Below are 14,051 nucleotides of genomic sequence, written 5' to 3' on the forward strand. Positions count from 1 at the left end.
TTAGAGGGGTGGAAAAAGCAGCTTATAAAAGGTGGAATCAAGGACAGGTGGCCTGGAAAGAATACAGGGATGTTGTCCAGGAAGCTACGAACCAAGTTAGGACTAAGGCCCAGTTAGAATTAAATCGGGCAAGGGATGTGAAAGATAATAGGAAGGGCTTCCATAGGTATGTAGCAAGGAAAAGACAGATTAGGGATAATGTGGGCCCTCTCCGGAAGCTATCAGGAGAACTGGCTACCCAGGATTTGGAGAAGGCTCAGGTTCTTAATTACTTCTTTGCCTCAGTCTTAACTGGCAAAGGCTCTGACTGCACCACCGAAGCTTGGAAGGCAGACACAGAGACTGTGAGAATGAAGACCCTAGGCCTACGGTAGGAGAGGATCTGGTCTGAGACCATCTTAAGAACCTGAATGTGCACAAGTCCATGGGACCTGATGAAATCCATCCACAGGTCCTGAAGGAGCTGGCGAATGAAGTTGCTAAGCCACTGTCCATCATATTTGAAAAATCATGACAGTCAGGTGAAGTTCCCCATGACTGGAAAAAGGGAAATATAACCCCTGTTTTCAAGAAGGGGAAAGTGGATGACCCAGGGAATTACAGACCAGTCAGTCTCACCTCTGTGCCTGGCAAAATCTTGGAGCAGATTCTCCTGGAAGGCATGCTAAGGCACATGAAAAACAAGGAGGTGGTTGGTGACAGCCAGCATGGCTTCACTAAGGGGAAATCCTGCCTGACCAATTTGGTGGCCTTCTATGATGGGGCTACAGAACTGATGGACGGGGCAGAGCCGTTGACGTCATCTACTTGGACTTGTGCAAAGCGTTCAACACTGTCCCACATGACATCCTTGTCTCTAAATTGGAGAGACATCAATTTGATGGGTGGACCACTCGGTGGATAAAGAACTGGCTGGATGGCCGCACACAGAGAGTTGTGGTCAATGGCTCGATGTCCAGCTGGAGACCAGTAACGAGTGGTGTCCCTCAGGGATCGGTGTTGAGACTGATGTTCAGCATCTTTGTCGGTGACATGGACAGTGGGATTGAGTGCGCCCTCAGCAAGTTTGCTGATGACACCAAGCTGTGTGGTTCGGTTGATACGCTGGAGGGAAGGGATGCCATCCAGAGGGACCTCGACACACTTGTGAGGTGGGCTGATGCCAACCTTATGAAGTTTAACCATGACAAGTGCAAGGTCCTACACCTGGGTCGGAGCAATCCCAGGCACAGCTACAGGTTGGGCAGAGAAGAGATTCAGAGCAGCCCTGCAGAGAAGGACTTGGGGGTGTTGGTCGATGAGAAAATGAGCCTGAGCTGGCAGTGTGCGCTCGCAGCCCAGAAAGCCAACCATGTGCTGGGCTGCATCAAAAGGAGCGTGACCAACAGGTCGAAGGAGGTGATCCTGCCCCTCTACTCAACATAAAAAGGACATGGAGCTGTTGGAGCAAGTCCAGAGGAGGGCCACAAGGATGATCAGGGGACTGGAGCACCTCCGGCATGAAGACAGGCCGAGAAAGTTGGGGCTGTTCAGCCTGGAGAAGAGAAGGCTGCGTGGAGACCTCATAGCAGCCTTCTGGTATATGAAAGGAGCCTACAAGGATGCTGGAGAGGGACTCTTCATTACTGACTGTAGCAACAGGACAAGGGGTAATGGGTTCAAACTTAAACAGGGGAAGTTTAGATTGGATATAAGGAGGAAGTTCTTTACTGTGAGGGTGGTGAGGCACTGGAACGGGTTGCCCAGGGAAATTGTGAGTGCTCCATCCTTGGCAGTGTTCAAGGCCAGGTTGGATGGAGCATTGGGTGACATGGTTTAGTGTGTGGTGTCCCTGCCCATGGCAGGTGGGTTGGAACTAGATTGTGTTAAGGTCCTTTCCAACCATTACCATTTTATGTTTCTATGTTCAGACCTTCATCGTAAATTATGATCACATATAGCATTCCTGCAGTCAGTCACAGGGTGGCTACTCTCTTTACGTCAATGAGTTGTGTTGTTGTATGCTTGTTATTCCTGTTGTCATCTGCCAACATCAAAAAGTTAATGTGGACATCCTTGATGCTTGGATGAGTGACAGTGGCTCTGCCAGACATTAATCTGTCCTAGTTTGAACAAAGTTGTGAAACATGCCCAGTATCTTCCTATATGCCTAGACTCTAACTTACAGCATTCAAAGCTGCCTGCTGCTGAGGGCGTGGTGCTACAATTGCTCTTCATTCCTACCTCTAGTTTTCTTTTCCCATTCTTCTTGCACATTATTACTATCTGTTCAAACAAAATGGCCAGATGTTTAATTTCTTTGTCTTCATGCTTCTGGGTGCTTACGGAGGGAAAGATGGGGCTTCCTTTCCTTTACCTCTGTTGTGCCTTTGAGAATTGGGTGGGGAGTCTTTTCCCTGCCTATGCATACGGAATGCTCTGCCCACACAGTTCAAGCACACAGTGCTGCTGAGGCTCGGTTGCCCATCATGTAGAGATCTTTGCTGACTGCAAACCAGCTACGTCATTTCCTAAGCAAGCTGGCTAGGGGCCTGTCGTTGTACAGAAATAAACCCTCATGTAAGACTCCTTCTCCAGGGTGTACTAAAGCTGTTGATGTTAGATAAGATAATGGAGACATGCTGTTCCTCGGAGTCCTGATCATGGTGTTAAGAGGACCCCTCCGTCATGGTGGAGAATAATTGGAAGGCTGGGTGAGAAGCACCAAACCCGTAGTCAGTAATGCAATAGCTGAAACTAAATGAGAAAATGGATTACTTTGGATTCAGGCTAAGAGGGTAAGCGGTGAAAGAACAGGCAGGTGAAGCCCTTTCTAGCTCCTGGAAGGATTGCCTGAGGGTGTACCAAAGTGACACCAGCACTGGAGGTACCTTCTTTGGGAAGGCCGCCTTGGTGATACTTTCACTGCCCCTCCTCTTGTTTTTGCCTTTAGTAGTGTCTCAATGTCCTGTCATGTGTTTAAGTATTTTTTCATTGTGGTCATCCATCATAATTAAAGTAGACTTTACTCCAGTGCAAAATGTAGGTCTCGAGTGGGTGGGTCTTGACTGCCTTGTACATCCATTTCCATGGTGTTGATATCGAGGAATTAGACCTGGGAAAGACACATGAGCTCTGGTAGCCTGGCCTTGCCAAGGTTATGGCTGATAAACATTTCTTACAATACTGGCACTGAGGGATTACAAATGAGCAGGACCTTGGCTCCAAAAATGAGGAGAGGGGCTCAGCAAAGTCATGCACATGCTTCTGGTCATCTGCATTTTCTCTGCACATACATACAGCAGCCAAGAACCAGGAGACATCTGTCTTCCTTTCCCCATACCTAAGGCTGTATGTACAATACTTCCGTGAGAGGTGGTTCACCGCTGCTGTGTGTGTCTCAGCCTGCCTGGTGAGGAGATGCTCCCACCGTGATAACAGGTTGTGGGAATAGCACTGGTAAAAATAACCAAGCAGTGAGTCATCTCCTTCTCCTCTCAGCTTGTCTGCGCAGGAGCCGTCTGCTGCTTTCACACCGAAATTACTCATTCTGCTTTAGTCTTTTTAATAAATACCCTGTCCTTTACAAACTGCCAGCTGAGGGTGGGAGGTGAGCTGCTGGAGTTTGGGAATCCAGGGCAACCAGGTGAAATCGAAATTTCTTTGGGAGTGATCCTGTGAGGAGAGTGAGGACTGGAGCAGCTCTGTGCGATGGTGATGGAGGCTGGCTGCCCTCTGGTGTTCCTTCGGTGGTGTCAGTTTGGGGATTCTTTGGTCCTAAATGCCTCTCGTTTCTTTTTTTGTTCCAGTCTCTAGAGGAAGTGTGTGACCTATTGCACGCAGCGCCATTCCAAAATATACTGCCCAGAGTTCATGTCAAAGGTATTGGCTAAGTGAAAACACCTTCCTTGGGTAATGCTTTCCACTTTTCTTGCCTGCTGCTTTGGTTTCGGTGAGCGTCCACAGCCATCTTTCACAACAGCACTGTTAATTGCAGAACAGAGGTAACACATTCAGGCCTGTTTGCCTGGCTGAAAAATACCTGCCTCTTAGCAAGTCTCAGTGCAAATTACAAGAGGAAGAGGAGGAATGCTGTAACAGGGAGAAGTGGGATGGATACCCAGGGTGATATCACCCTTCTGTGTGACTATGGCTTGATCATACAGGGTATAGGAAGTCTGTCAGCAAGTAAGTAAATAAATACAAGTGCTCCCGGGTTCCAGTAGACTTTTCACATGCTTTTCTACTAAACTGGACATGCAGTAGTGAATGTTTGCAGGATTGCTTCCTTTAGTACCTCTTTTCCTCATCCTTCATCATCAGAAAGTGAGCTCTGTCTCCTTTCCTCTCTGTTTCCCACTGCTGGGGCAGCTTAATTCTACTTGGAGAAATCGTATCAGCTAAAAATCTTTGAGAATATTTCCAGGCTCACCGTAGCTACTTGTATCTCTGCATAAAATGAACCAGGCCATTGTAAATAGTATTTTCCCATTTGCCAGAGAATATTTCCTACTTGCCAGCGATAAGGGGGTCCTAAGTGCTTTTTTGTAACCCTTGCTATACACAAGATTCCAACCTTGTTGTACCCCACTTTCTAGAGTCATAAAGCATTTTATGTGTGAAAAGGACAATTTAGTTGGATTAGAATAAGTGGGAGTCAAATATATTAGCAGCAGCAGCATGATAAGGGCCTTATATTCTTTCTTGAATTTAGTTAATCCTTGCTTCTGTTTTCACATGCAGTGCAACTTTCTGAAGTATAAAGAACTATTTTTCTAAAAGCACATTGAAGATTAACGAGCTTTATAGAACTGAAATTACCTGTAAAAATAACATACCCAGCTTTCTTCTGCACTGAATTAAGACCACATGAAAATACAAATTTTCTTGCTTAATTGGAATTTATCAGTGCTCTCTCCATTTATTTTATTTTATTTTAATTTTTTTCAGAGGGTGAAAGACTTGATGCTAAAATGAAGAGACTGGAATCAAAATACGCTCCACTGCATTTGGTTCCTCTCATTGAAAGACTAGGCACACCCCAGGTAATCTCTCTCATTTGTGTCAAAAGCAATTCAAGACATTTCTGAGCACTAGAAACCCTGTCCCTTCACACATCGACTTCAACCTGCACATCCAGCTTGTTCACACAACAGGATTATTTTTCAGACCCATGGATTTGGTAAAGTTGTTAAAGCTCGGAAGTTTAAAACATTTCAGACTGGGGTGGAGGTGACACATTTTGGGGAAAATGCTGATTTGTATGTATGTTACTGCTTGATACTCTGCTCCATGTAAGGGCCAGCCTGGGAGGTCCTGCTGCAAATTCCACCAAAACCAATCAGTTTTCTTGTGTGTGTGTGCATATATCTTTAAACCAGTTTATTCCTCTTTCAGCCAGATGATTAGAAACTCTTGGAAAATGAGCTGCCATTTAAGTTGAGCTCTCCTGGAAACAGTCACCAAAGAGAACATTCTTGAATGGCCTTTGCAGCTTCAGCACTATTTTCTTTCGGTGTGGGGGTACATTAATTCCCTGCTAACCATAGCAGTTTACAAGCAATTCAGATGTGAACAGCAGAAACAGAGTTTCAGGCTGCTTTTGTCATCATAGGTGCTGCAGTTCAGTAGGTGCTGCTGCAGTAGGAGAGAGCTTTCACTGCAGCAGCACAAGATGAGGCAAGCCCTCACTGTCACTGTGCCCTGTGAATTTTGTCTGAGCCTGTTTGTGCTCTTTTAAGAGCTTTTCCATCCGTAATAGCAGCAACAATGATGAACAGGAGAGCACAGGCAGGAGCTACTGCTCATACTTACAGCAGAACACTCAGCTCTTTGGTTTTGCTTTCTCTCTCCTCTCAGGCAAAGAATTCTTTAAACTTCCCTGGGACTAGTCTCCAGGATCAGGATTATTGCAGTTAGTGTTACTCACTTTAAAGCCTGTTTGCTTGCAAAGACTTTTAAGTATAGTCTTGTGGTCAAGTGGCTTTTGCCAGGATTTTGCACTCTCTTTCTCTCCACCTTAGCAAATAGCAATCGCAAGGGAAGGGGACTTGCTGACGAAAGAACGCCTCTGCTGTGGCCTGTCCATGTTTGAGGTTATCCTCACGAGGATCCGCTCCTTCCTGGATGATCCCATCTGGCGTGGCCCCCTGCCCAGCAATGGAGTGATGCATGTGGATGAGTGTGTGGAATTCCATCGCCTCTGGAGCGCCATGCAGTTCGTCTACTGCATCCCTGTGGGAACGCATGAGTTCACTGTGGAGTACGTACCATCAGCTGCCAGCACTTCACCTATGGGCAACAGTGCTTTGCTTGTCCTCCCTGGAACTGGCTAGGGAGCCTAGAATGAAGCCATTTGTCTGTCTGCAAGAGCTTAGTGTGGAAGTAAGGGAAAGTGCTGCCATAACTGGGGCTTATGAGTGGCTCCTAAGCACCCGTGAACACAGATATTATTGTGTCTTTAATGAAAATCACCCTCTGTTTAAGTATTGCCAGTGTGTAATGAACGGTCTTATGGCAAACAGGCCCTAGCACGTGTCTTTCAATAGTAGTCATACCACTACGGACACTGAGCTTATACAGAATCATAGAATCCCAGAACGGTTAGGCTTGGAAGGGACCTTAAAGATCATCTAGTTCGAACCCCACTGCCATGGGCAGGGACACCTTCCACTAGACCTGGTTGCTCAAAGCCCTGTCCAACCTGGCCTTGAACCCTAATCATTCTATAATTCTATGATATGTTTCTGAGGGTGTAGGCGAAACATGGTTTACATGGTGTTTCCTGTTCTAGGCAGTGCTTTGGAGATGGCTTGCATTGGGCTGGTTGTATGATCATCGTGCTTCTGGGACAGCAGCGTCGCTTTGATGTGCTGGATTTCTGCTACCACCTGTTGAAAGTCCAAAAGCATGATGGCAAAGATGAGGTTATAAAGAATGTGGTGAGTTGAAAATGTCTGTTCTATGTTGGCTGTAGTGATAAACACAGCAATTAATCTGAGCTGTTTGTACTGGGATACAATGTAGATCCCAGTAGAATGTAGCAATCACTTTTTAGAATGAAATGCTGACAATGAGGGCTCTGGGATTTTTAGGAACAGAAGATTAAGGCATTAGTACTGAAGTTTGAAGACTGGTTGGTGAGAATTCTGATATTCTGAACACGTGGGATTTTCCTACTGCTTTACATCTCAAACTTGTGCATTTAGATTACAGCAAGGCTGCTGTAAATTGCCCTTTTTTGTACAAAAAGCAGCTCTGCCAAAACCCAAAACACACCTTGATTTTCACTGGATTAGCAGTGGAATGGAGACTTTCAGAACATTGCTGAGAGAGGTGAGGTAACAGCACTCGCTGCTGTTGTGGCTAAGGCTTTGTATCTCCTAAGCTAATTCCCATGTGTCTGTTTTCTTACAGCCTTTGAAGAAAATGGTTGAGAGAATTCACAAGTTCCAGATTCTAAATGATGAAATAATTGCTATTTTGGACAAGTATTTGAAGTCTGGTGATGGAGAGAGCACACCTGTGGAACACGTGCGCTGCTTCCAGCCACCTATTCATCAGTCCCTTGCCAGCAACTAGACTTCCCACCTAACGACACTTTTTGCACCTCTTTAAGCTGAAAGTCAGAGGAAAAAAAGCAACAAGCAAAACCCACAACAAGAGTTCTAAGGAAATCTCTCGTCTGCATTTTTCAGTATGCCTATGCCATTTTAGTGGTGCACTGTCCCCTCCAGTCTCCAAGCACAGTAACTGTATACAATCCATACTTATTTTTCTAGACTAAAATTTTATACACTTTGATTAAAAACCTGTGACTAAAAGATTTTTGCAATCTCTTTGCATTCCTGTACCGAGGTGGCCATTTTAGGCTGGACTGGCATCGTTTTCCCCTGAAGGTATCAAAACATTAGCTATGGAGGATAAGAAACTGGGTTCTCTAGAAAAAAATCTTTAGAGATCAATTCCTAATTGTTTGTATTGGAGCATTAATTGCTTAATTAGCCTTTATTAAAAAGAAACAACGGACAAACTCCGCTGGTGCTTTGTGAATGATTTTTGTTGTCAGTTGATTATTTTTCCTCTTTGCAAAGCTGTTGCCCAACATCAGTCATTCTGGAAATGAAGGCTAATTAAGGTGGTCGTTTCACAGTTATTTAACTGACTGATAGTATTCTGATCTTTTTAACAGGCAGTATTTGGATTGGTTAGAATGGCGACTGTTTGATTTTTCTTAATGAGGACTTCAAACTCAGTTTATATTTTGGTTGGTGACAGGTACCTGTGTACCAAAACACATATTTACAAGTGGTGAGTAATTCTTGTTTACAAGAATCATAGCTACAGTGAGCAGGTGTAACCTTTCCCAGCACATAAGCTCTAAGGATGTTAATCGTGATTTACTTATGGGAAGTGTTCGTTTAATTACACTTTCTATATTATGCAAACATCACATGAGTGAAACTGTTTGTAAAAATTTGCAGCTGTAAAAGTTGGATTTTAAAGCAACCACTTCAGCCAGAAGCCTGCTTGCTTACTGCTGAGTCCTAGCACAGGAGCTTTTCGGTCTGCCATTAGCGTCATCCCAAAGCAGATGTGAGTTAAGATGGCTGGTACAGGCACAGACAGGTAATTATAAGTTCTATGCAGGAGATGGATTTCTGGAGCTGTTATCTGTTACTAACCTAGAGTGTTAAACCAAGAATGCATCCCTTTGAGAACCCATTTTTCTCATTCTTATTAGTTCAAGGTTAGGTTACAACACCTCTTTTCTTCTGCTTACCTCTTTTCACATGTTTGACTGCAACAGACTGAAGTCCAGTAGTGGGTGAAAATACTCTGTGATAGAGTATATGGGAGATGAGGAACATGCAGTTACTGCAATAGCAGGGAATGGGATTTTGAGGAAAGAAAGAAACTGAAATTCATCAGCCAACAGAGGACAGGGATTGCCAAGTAATCTGAAAGCAAGCTTCCGCTACCACAAGTTTACCCAGGATATTGGTGCTTGAGAGCTGCTGTTCTGGAGTGGTCTCTGCTGTGTTTAGTACACACAAGGCTGCCCTGTGGAGGGGAGACAGAAGTAGGAACTGCTCATGCTTTGTTACAATGGCTTGTTGCAGGATTGCTTTTACAAGATGCTTAACAGACAGCTGTCTTCAAGAAATATTTTTTGTAGTTCTTAGAAGACTTGTAGTCAACCACATGCTTCAGGCCTCAGTGAAGGCAATGAGCAACTTTCTGAATTTGCTGATACCATCGTTGGCTTATGGATGCCTCACACACCCGAGGCTTTGGCTTGGCACTGTGGTGCAGAAATAGTTAATCAAGCTGGACTTTTTGTTTAAAAACTAGTTGCAAATAACTAATCATAATGTGAGTACAGCATGTTCTAATGCTTACCAGTTCACTTTCAGCAGTAAGAGAATTGGCCTCTAACATCTTAAAACTACTAGCATTCGTGCATACCTTATGATTACTTTTTTCCTGTTAGTATTCAAAGAATTCAGATATTAGCCCTATGAGAGGTTTGTTTCCCATTTTTCAAAGGTAGGTGACTCTTTTTTCCTGGAGTTAATGGGAGTTAAACCTCTTCACCTGGTAAAACTTCTTGTTCTACCTAAAATGAAGAATGCAGCAATGTGCCCCGAAGTTACAGTTTTTAATTTTCAGTTATTTCTTATCAAGAGTGGGGCTGGAGGCCAAAGTGCCTCTTACAACGTAAAGTGATAGACTCCACTGTATGAAATTGCAACCTGCTCTTTGAGCAGGCTGGTGCTTTGGTATCAGAAGCGGCAGCCCAAAGTTCAGTGACTCCTTGGCCATTTGACTTTTTGCCCATCACTGTGCTCTTTGTGTAAGCATCTGTGATGTTCTTTAAAATCAGGTGAAAGTTCAAAAGCCCCTTCTTCAACCCGAATGTAATAGAACCTTTTCTTGTTTGACACCTTCATCCCTCCTGAACATACGACATGTACCAAGGGAATGTGGCCCAGTTTGCTTCACATTGGGAACTGTTTTTTTGCCGTGGTAATAATCTTAAATTATACTCTTAAAAGGTAAGCACTTAAACTGACAACTTACAGCAGTAACTTGTTAGGTCTGTCCCAAATAATTTCTATGGTAGAAATGTTCTTGTAAAAACAGTATCATTAATTTTTATTCTCTGCTTTTGCAAACCTAAATTACCACTCCCCTGCCTCACCCCTTTTTTAAGCAAGGACATTATGTTCCAATTTTTGGATCTTTTTTAAAAACTTACATGTCACAGCCAGTAACTGTGCAAACAAAACTGCACTTTGAGTTCAATCTATTACATCAGAATGACAGAGCAGCTCTACAGAGCCATTGCAACATAGTGCAGCAGCAGAGAGGGAAGAGTTGGGCTTGTGCAGCTTGACGAGTAGGGCTCTGGGGCAACCTTCTAGCAGCCTTCCAGTACCTAATTTAGGCCTACAAGAAAGCTGGAGAGGGACTTCTTACAACAGCATGTAGCGGTAGGACAAGGACAAATGGCTTTGAGCTGACAGAAGAGAGACTCAGACTGTATATATAAGTTCTTCACTATGAAGGTGGTGAAACACTAAAAGGGGTTGTCTAAAGCAGCTGTGGCTGCCCCATCCCTGGCAGTGTTCAAGGCCAGGTTGGACGGGGCTTGGAGCAACATGGTCTAGAGGAAGGTGTCCCTGCTCATGGCAGGCACATTGGAACTAGATGATCTCCACGGTCCATTCCAACCCAATTGACTCTATGATCTTGTGACAAGCAGACCTCTTTTACAGAACAGGGAGTAGCTTTTGTTTTTGGTGTTGTTGTGGGGTGGTGGAGGGGATAAACTGTCAGGAGGAACCGTAACCTCATCCATCTAAGCAGAGCAGAAGCTCCTGCCTTCTTGTTGCTGCCAGCAGTCAGTTTCTGATTTGGTCAGGTGCAAGGTGTGCTTTGGTAAGATGTAAATCCAGCTGTAGTGAAACAGTATTTTCAAAGGATTATTCTTGCTTGGTGCTGTAGTTTTCCCTTTCCTCTTTTACAACAGGGACAAGAGTAGCTACTGCAGCTCTTCTGTGTTAGGAGTCAGTATTCAGTCAGGGCACAAGTACAAAGGATCCAGGGTCACCACACTCTTTTTACCACCAATGCAGAAATAAAGCAATTTATTTTTGATAAAACTGTCATTAGTGCACTACATCTTAGAACAGAAGAATGAAATGAAAGTATTTACACATAACTTAAGCAACAAACCCAACTGTGGTCTGAGGTCATTTTAGTATTTTTTTTAAAAGTAAAAATAAGGCAAATAAAAACCCCTTCAGTGTTCTTTATCCAAACTAATCAAACTCAAAATTAACGATTGTCTACACATACTGTTAAAAAGTACATGATTTTCCAGACAAGCTCAGATGTTTCACAGCAGAAAAAAATATTCCAGAGTTACAGAACTGTTCTTAAGTAACATGTAGCTATTTTCAGAAGCCTGACAGACTTCCATTCCTCCTGGCTGAGAGGCTCTCAGTGGACTGCATTTCACCTAGACAGGCCAAACTTTCTTCATCATGATTAAAGCAGTCGTATGTGCTTGGTAAAGTACCGTTTGCTGCTCTGTCATCTTTCCGCAATGAGACGGGCAGATTTGCCAGGGTGAAATTCACATCTTTGAAGGCATGCAATAAAAAGATCCCCACAATAATAGTCAGGAAGCCACTGAAGGTGCCAATAATGTCATCAGCCGCCATGTGTTGCCATTCCTTGAAAAGGATGGCAGAACAAGTTAAAACAGATGTTGTGAAGATTACATAATATATTGGAGTCACTATTGAAGTGTTGAATATATCCAGAGCCCTGTTTAAATAGTTGATCTGCGTGCTCACACAGACAATAAGGCTTAGCAGCAGAATCCAAGACAAGGGATGGTTCAGCACTGGTTTTCCTGCAAAGAGTTCCTTTATAGTGATGCCCAAACCTTTTACACAGGAGACTGATAATGCTCCAATTACAGAGCAAATTGTTATGTACACGAGAATGTTGGTCTGTCCATGGCGAGGTCCCACCACAAATATTAGAATTAAAGACACAATGACAACAACGGTTGCGAAGACCACAAAACCTGGTGTTGGAGGGAAAAGTAAACCTTGTTATTTATGTACGCTATCAAAAGCACCTTAGAGATACCATGAAAACACTCATTAACAATGCAAACAGCTCAGCTTAAACAGAAGAGTTCAGGATGGTTCTCATTACTCTTCCAACATTGAAGTTAATTCAAAGCGAGCTAGCAAAACCAAGACTGAAACTCAGGCACGTTCTATTACCTTTAGCAGTCTGTAAGCAAGATGACTACAGGACTAGACTGCTGAATTGCCTTACACACAGCCTCACCAAGGAGTAGATGTCACTGGGTACAGGCTGGTGTCTGAATGCGTTGTAGGGAGGCACATTTTGGCAGCCTGCTATGTTCACTGGCAGCTTTCCAATAATCAGGTCATTCCTCAAGATCAGCTTTTAAATCTCTGTGTTGGTTATTCTCTCGTGTTTAACACGGGAATCATGTTTGCATATACAGTATTTCGCAGATGCGTATTTTTTTACATCTTCCATGTTTCATGTGTGCATAGGAGCTAGTCTCCAGGATTGCACTTCTCAGCAGACACTGCAGCACCTCCTTTTTTCATTTTAAAGGTAGTTCAAATTTGGCCTTGAAGACTGACACACTTGAATCAAAATGTACGTAAGTTGTGTTTATCCAACTGTGCTGCTGCATTTGTTTAAACTGTCATCTCTCTGGTTCGCATCAAGACATTCTGTTCAAGGCCAGACAACTTCACTGGCATCATGCAAAGGTCCCTATGGAATTATGCCACAGAATTCAAATCTCTACTTCATTTGAACAACATGAGGCAGACATAAGCTATCTTCCTGGCACATGAAAGCAACAGTAATGAAGCTGTAATAAAGAAATAATTGGCTGCGTACATACCAAGCCAGCATCTCTTACCTGGATCACCTAGTTTGTGGGACATTTCATTTAAGGTTTCTACTTCCTCTTCTTGTGGAGCATGAATTACCATCACAGTTGATCCCAGTATACTTAGCAAACACCCTATTTTTCCATGTAGATTAAGTTTTTCATTTAAAAAGAAGGATGACAGAATGGCACTAAGAAGAAAATGAAATGCACCAACAAACAGGAAATTAGTAATATTCATTTGCTCATCAACTTAGAGGTTGCTTTGACTGTACAAGTCACTTGCATATACAATGTGCAGCTTAAGAATATCTACGCAGTTGATTTCCTATCCTAAGATACTTGCTATGGACAGAACTACCCATCAATATTTGGCATCTCTCCCCATAACCCCATTTTTTATGCTGCCTACTAAAAGCTCTGTATGTAAGCACTTGTAAAAATAATTTTTTAAAGACAAAATTCTACTTAGGAATTAAAATACAATTCTGTTTTACACAACATGGATTTGAAATGCAAAAGATGGTAACTTCCCACAGACTGAGGCATAGATGCATTACTAGAACCCTTTTACAGCATAGTCATTTTCATTTGGAGAAACCTACAGTCACTCCTGCTGTTTTTAAGCACTCTTTATTTATTGTTAAGAACAAAACACATTGCATTTCAGTAGCATAGTAATAAATAAATATTTTACTTCTCTCTCTCAAATCACACTGCTTTCTGTTTGGGTTTCTTACCTTACAAGAACACTGAGAGCTCCTAAAGGAGTCACTAACGTAGCTGGTGCGAAAGCATAGGCAGCAAAGTTGGCTACTTCGCCAGCTCCCACTGCAGAGTGATAATAATGACAATCAAAAAAAGGTGTTAGACTGTCTTACACATCTGTGAATCAGTGCAAGTGTTCCTGTATTCATAAGTATGCAGTAACAGAACACCGGAAAACTCCCATTATGGTGTTCACCTAACAGTGCTAGTAGAACACCCCCCTCAACCCCTGCTATTGATTTAAAAACAAAAGAAGAAAAAAAGAAAAGAGGAAAAAGGAAAGAGGGAAAAGAAAAAGAGAGAGAGAGAGAGAGGAGAGAGAGAGAGCAGAGAGAGAGAGAGA

At 43.2% G+C, this 14,051-nt stretch overlaps 2 protein-coding genes across 9 annotated transcripts in view; one reads left to right on the forward strand and one right to left on the reverse strand.

The window, feature by feature from the left end:
• Nucleotides 1-8,002, forward strand: part of CYFIP1 (cytoplasmic FMR1 interacting protein 1) — an 88,167-nt gene extending 80,165 nt beyond the window's left edge. For 6 of the 7 annotated variants that reach the window (XM_080612490.1, XM_080612492.1, XM_080612489.1 and 3 more), the window contains 5 exons: nucleotides 3,789-3,861; nucleotides 4,930-5,024; nucleotides 6,003-6,241; nucleotides 6,773-6,920; nucleotides 7,396-8,002. In XM_080612490.1, coding sequence (XP_080468616.1) covers nucleotides 3,789-3,861; nucleotides 4,930-5,024; nucleotides 6,003-6,241; nucleotides 6,773-6,920; nucleotides 7,396-7,560 — 720 coding nt within the window. In that variant the 3' untranslated portion in view covers nucleotides 7,561-8,002. Of the gene's footprint in view, nucleotides 1-3,788; nucleotides 3,862-4,929; nucleotides 5,025-6,002; nucleotides 6,242-6,772; nucleotides 6,921-7,395 lie in introns of those variants that run through there. The other variant, XR_013956376.1, reaches the window with a different exon arrangement.
• Nucleotides 8,003-11,114: 3,112 nt separating this feature from the next.
• Nucleotides 11,115-14,051, reverse strand: part of NIPA2 (NIPA magnesium transporter 2) — a 14,753-nt gene continuing 11,816 nt past the window's right edge. For both annotated transcript variants that reach the window (XM_080612929.1, XM_080612928.1), the window contains 3 exons: nucleotides 13,681-13,771; nucleotides 12,971-13,131; nucleotides 11,115-12,082 (listed from right to left, as the gene is read on the reverse strand). In XM_080612929.1, coding sequence (XP_080469055.1) covers nucleotides 11,445-12,082; nucleotides 12,971-13,131; nucleotides 13,681-13,771 — 890 coding nt within the window. In that variant the 3' untranslated portion in view covers nucleotides 11,115-11,444. The remainder of the gene's footprint in view (nucleotides 12,083-12,970; nucleotides 13,132-13,680; nucleotides 13,772-14,051) is intronic.

Source organism: Psittacula echo (genome assembly GCF_963264785.1).
Source record: "Psittacula echo genome assembly, chromosome: 3".
Lineage (NCBI taxonomy): Eukaryota > Metazoa > Chordata > Aves > Psittaciformes > Psittacidae > Psittacula > Psittacula echo.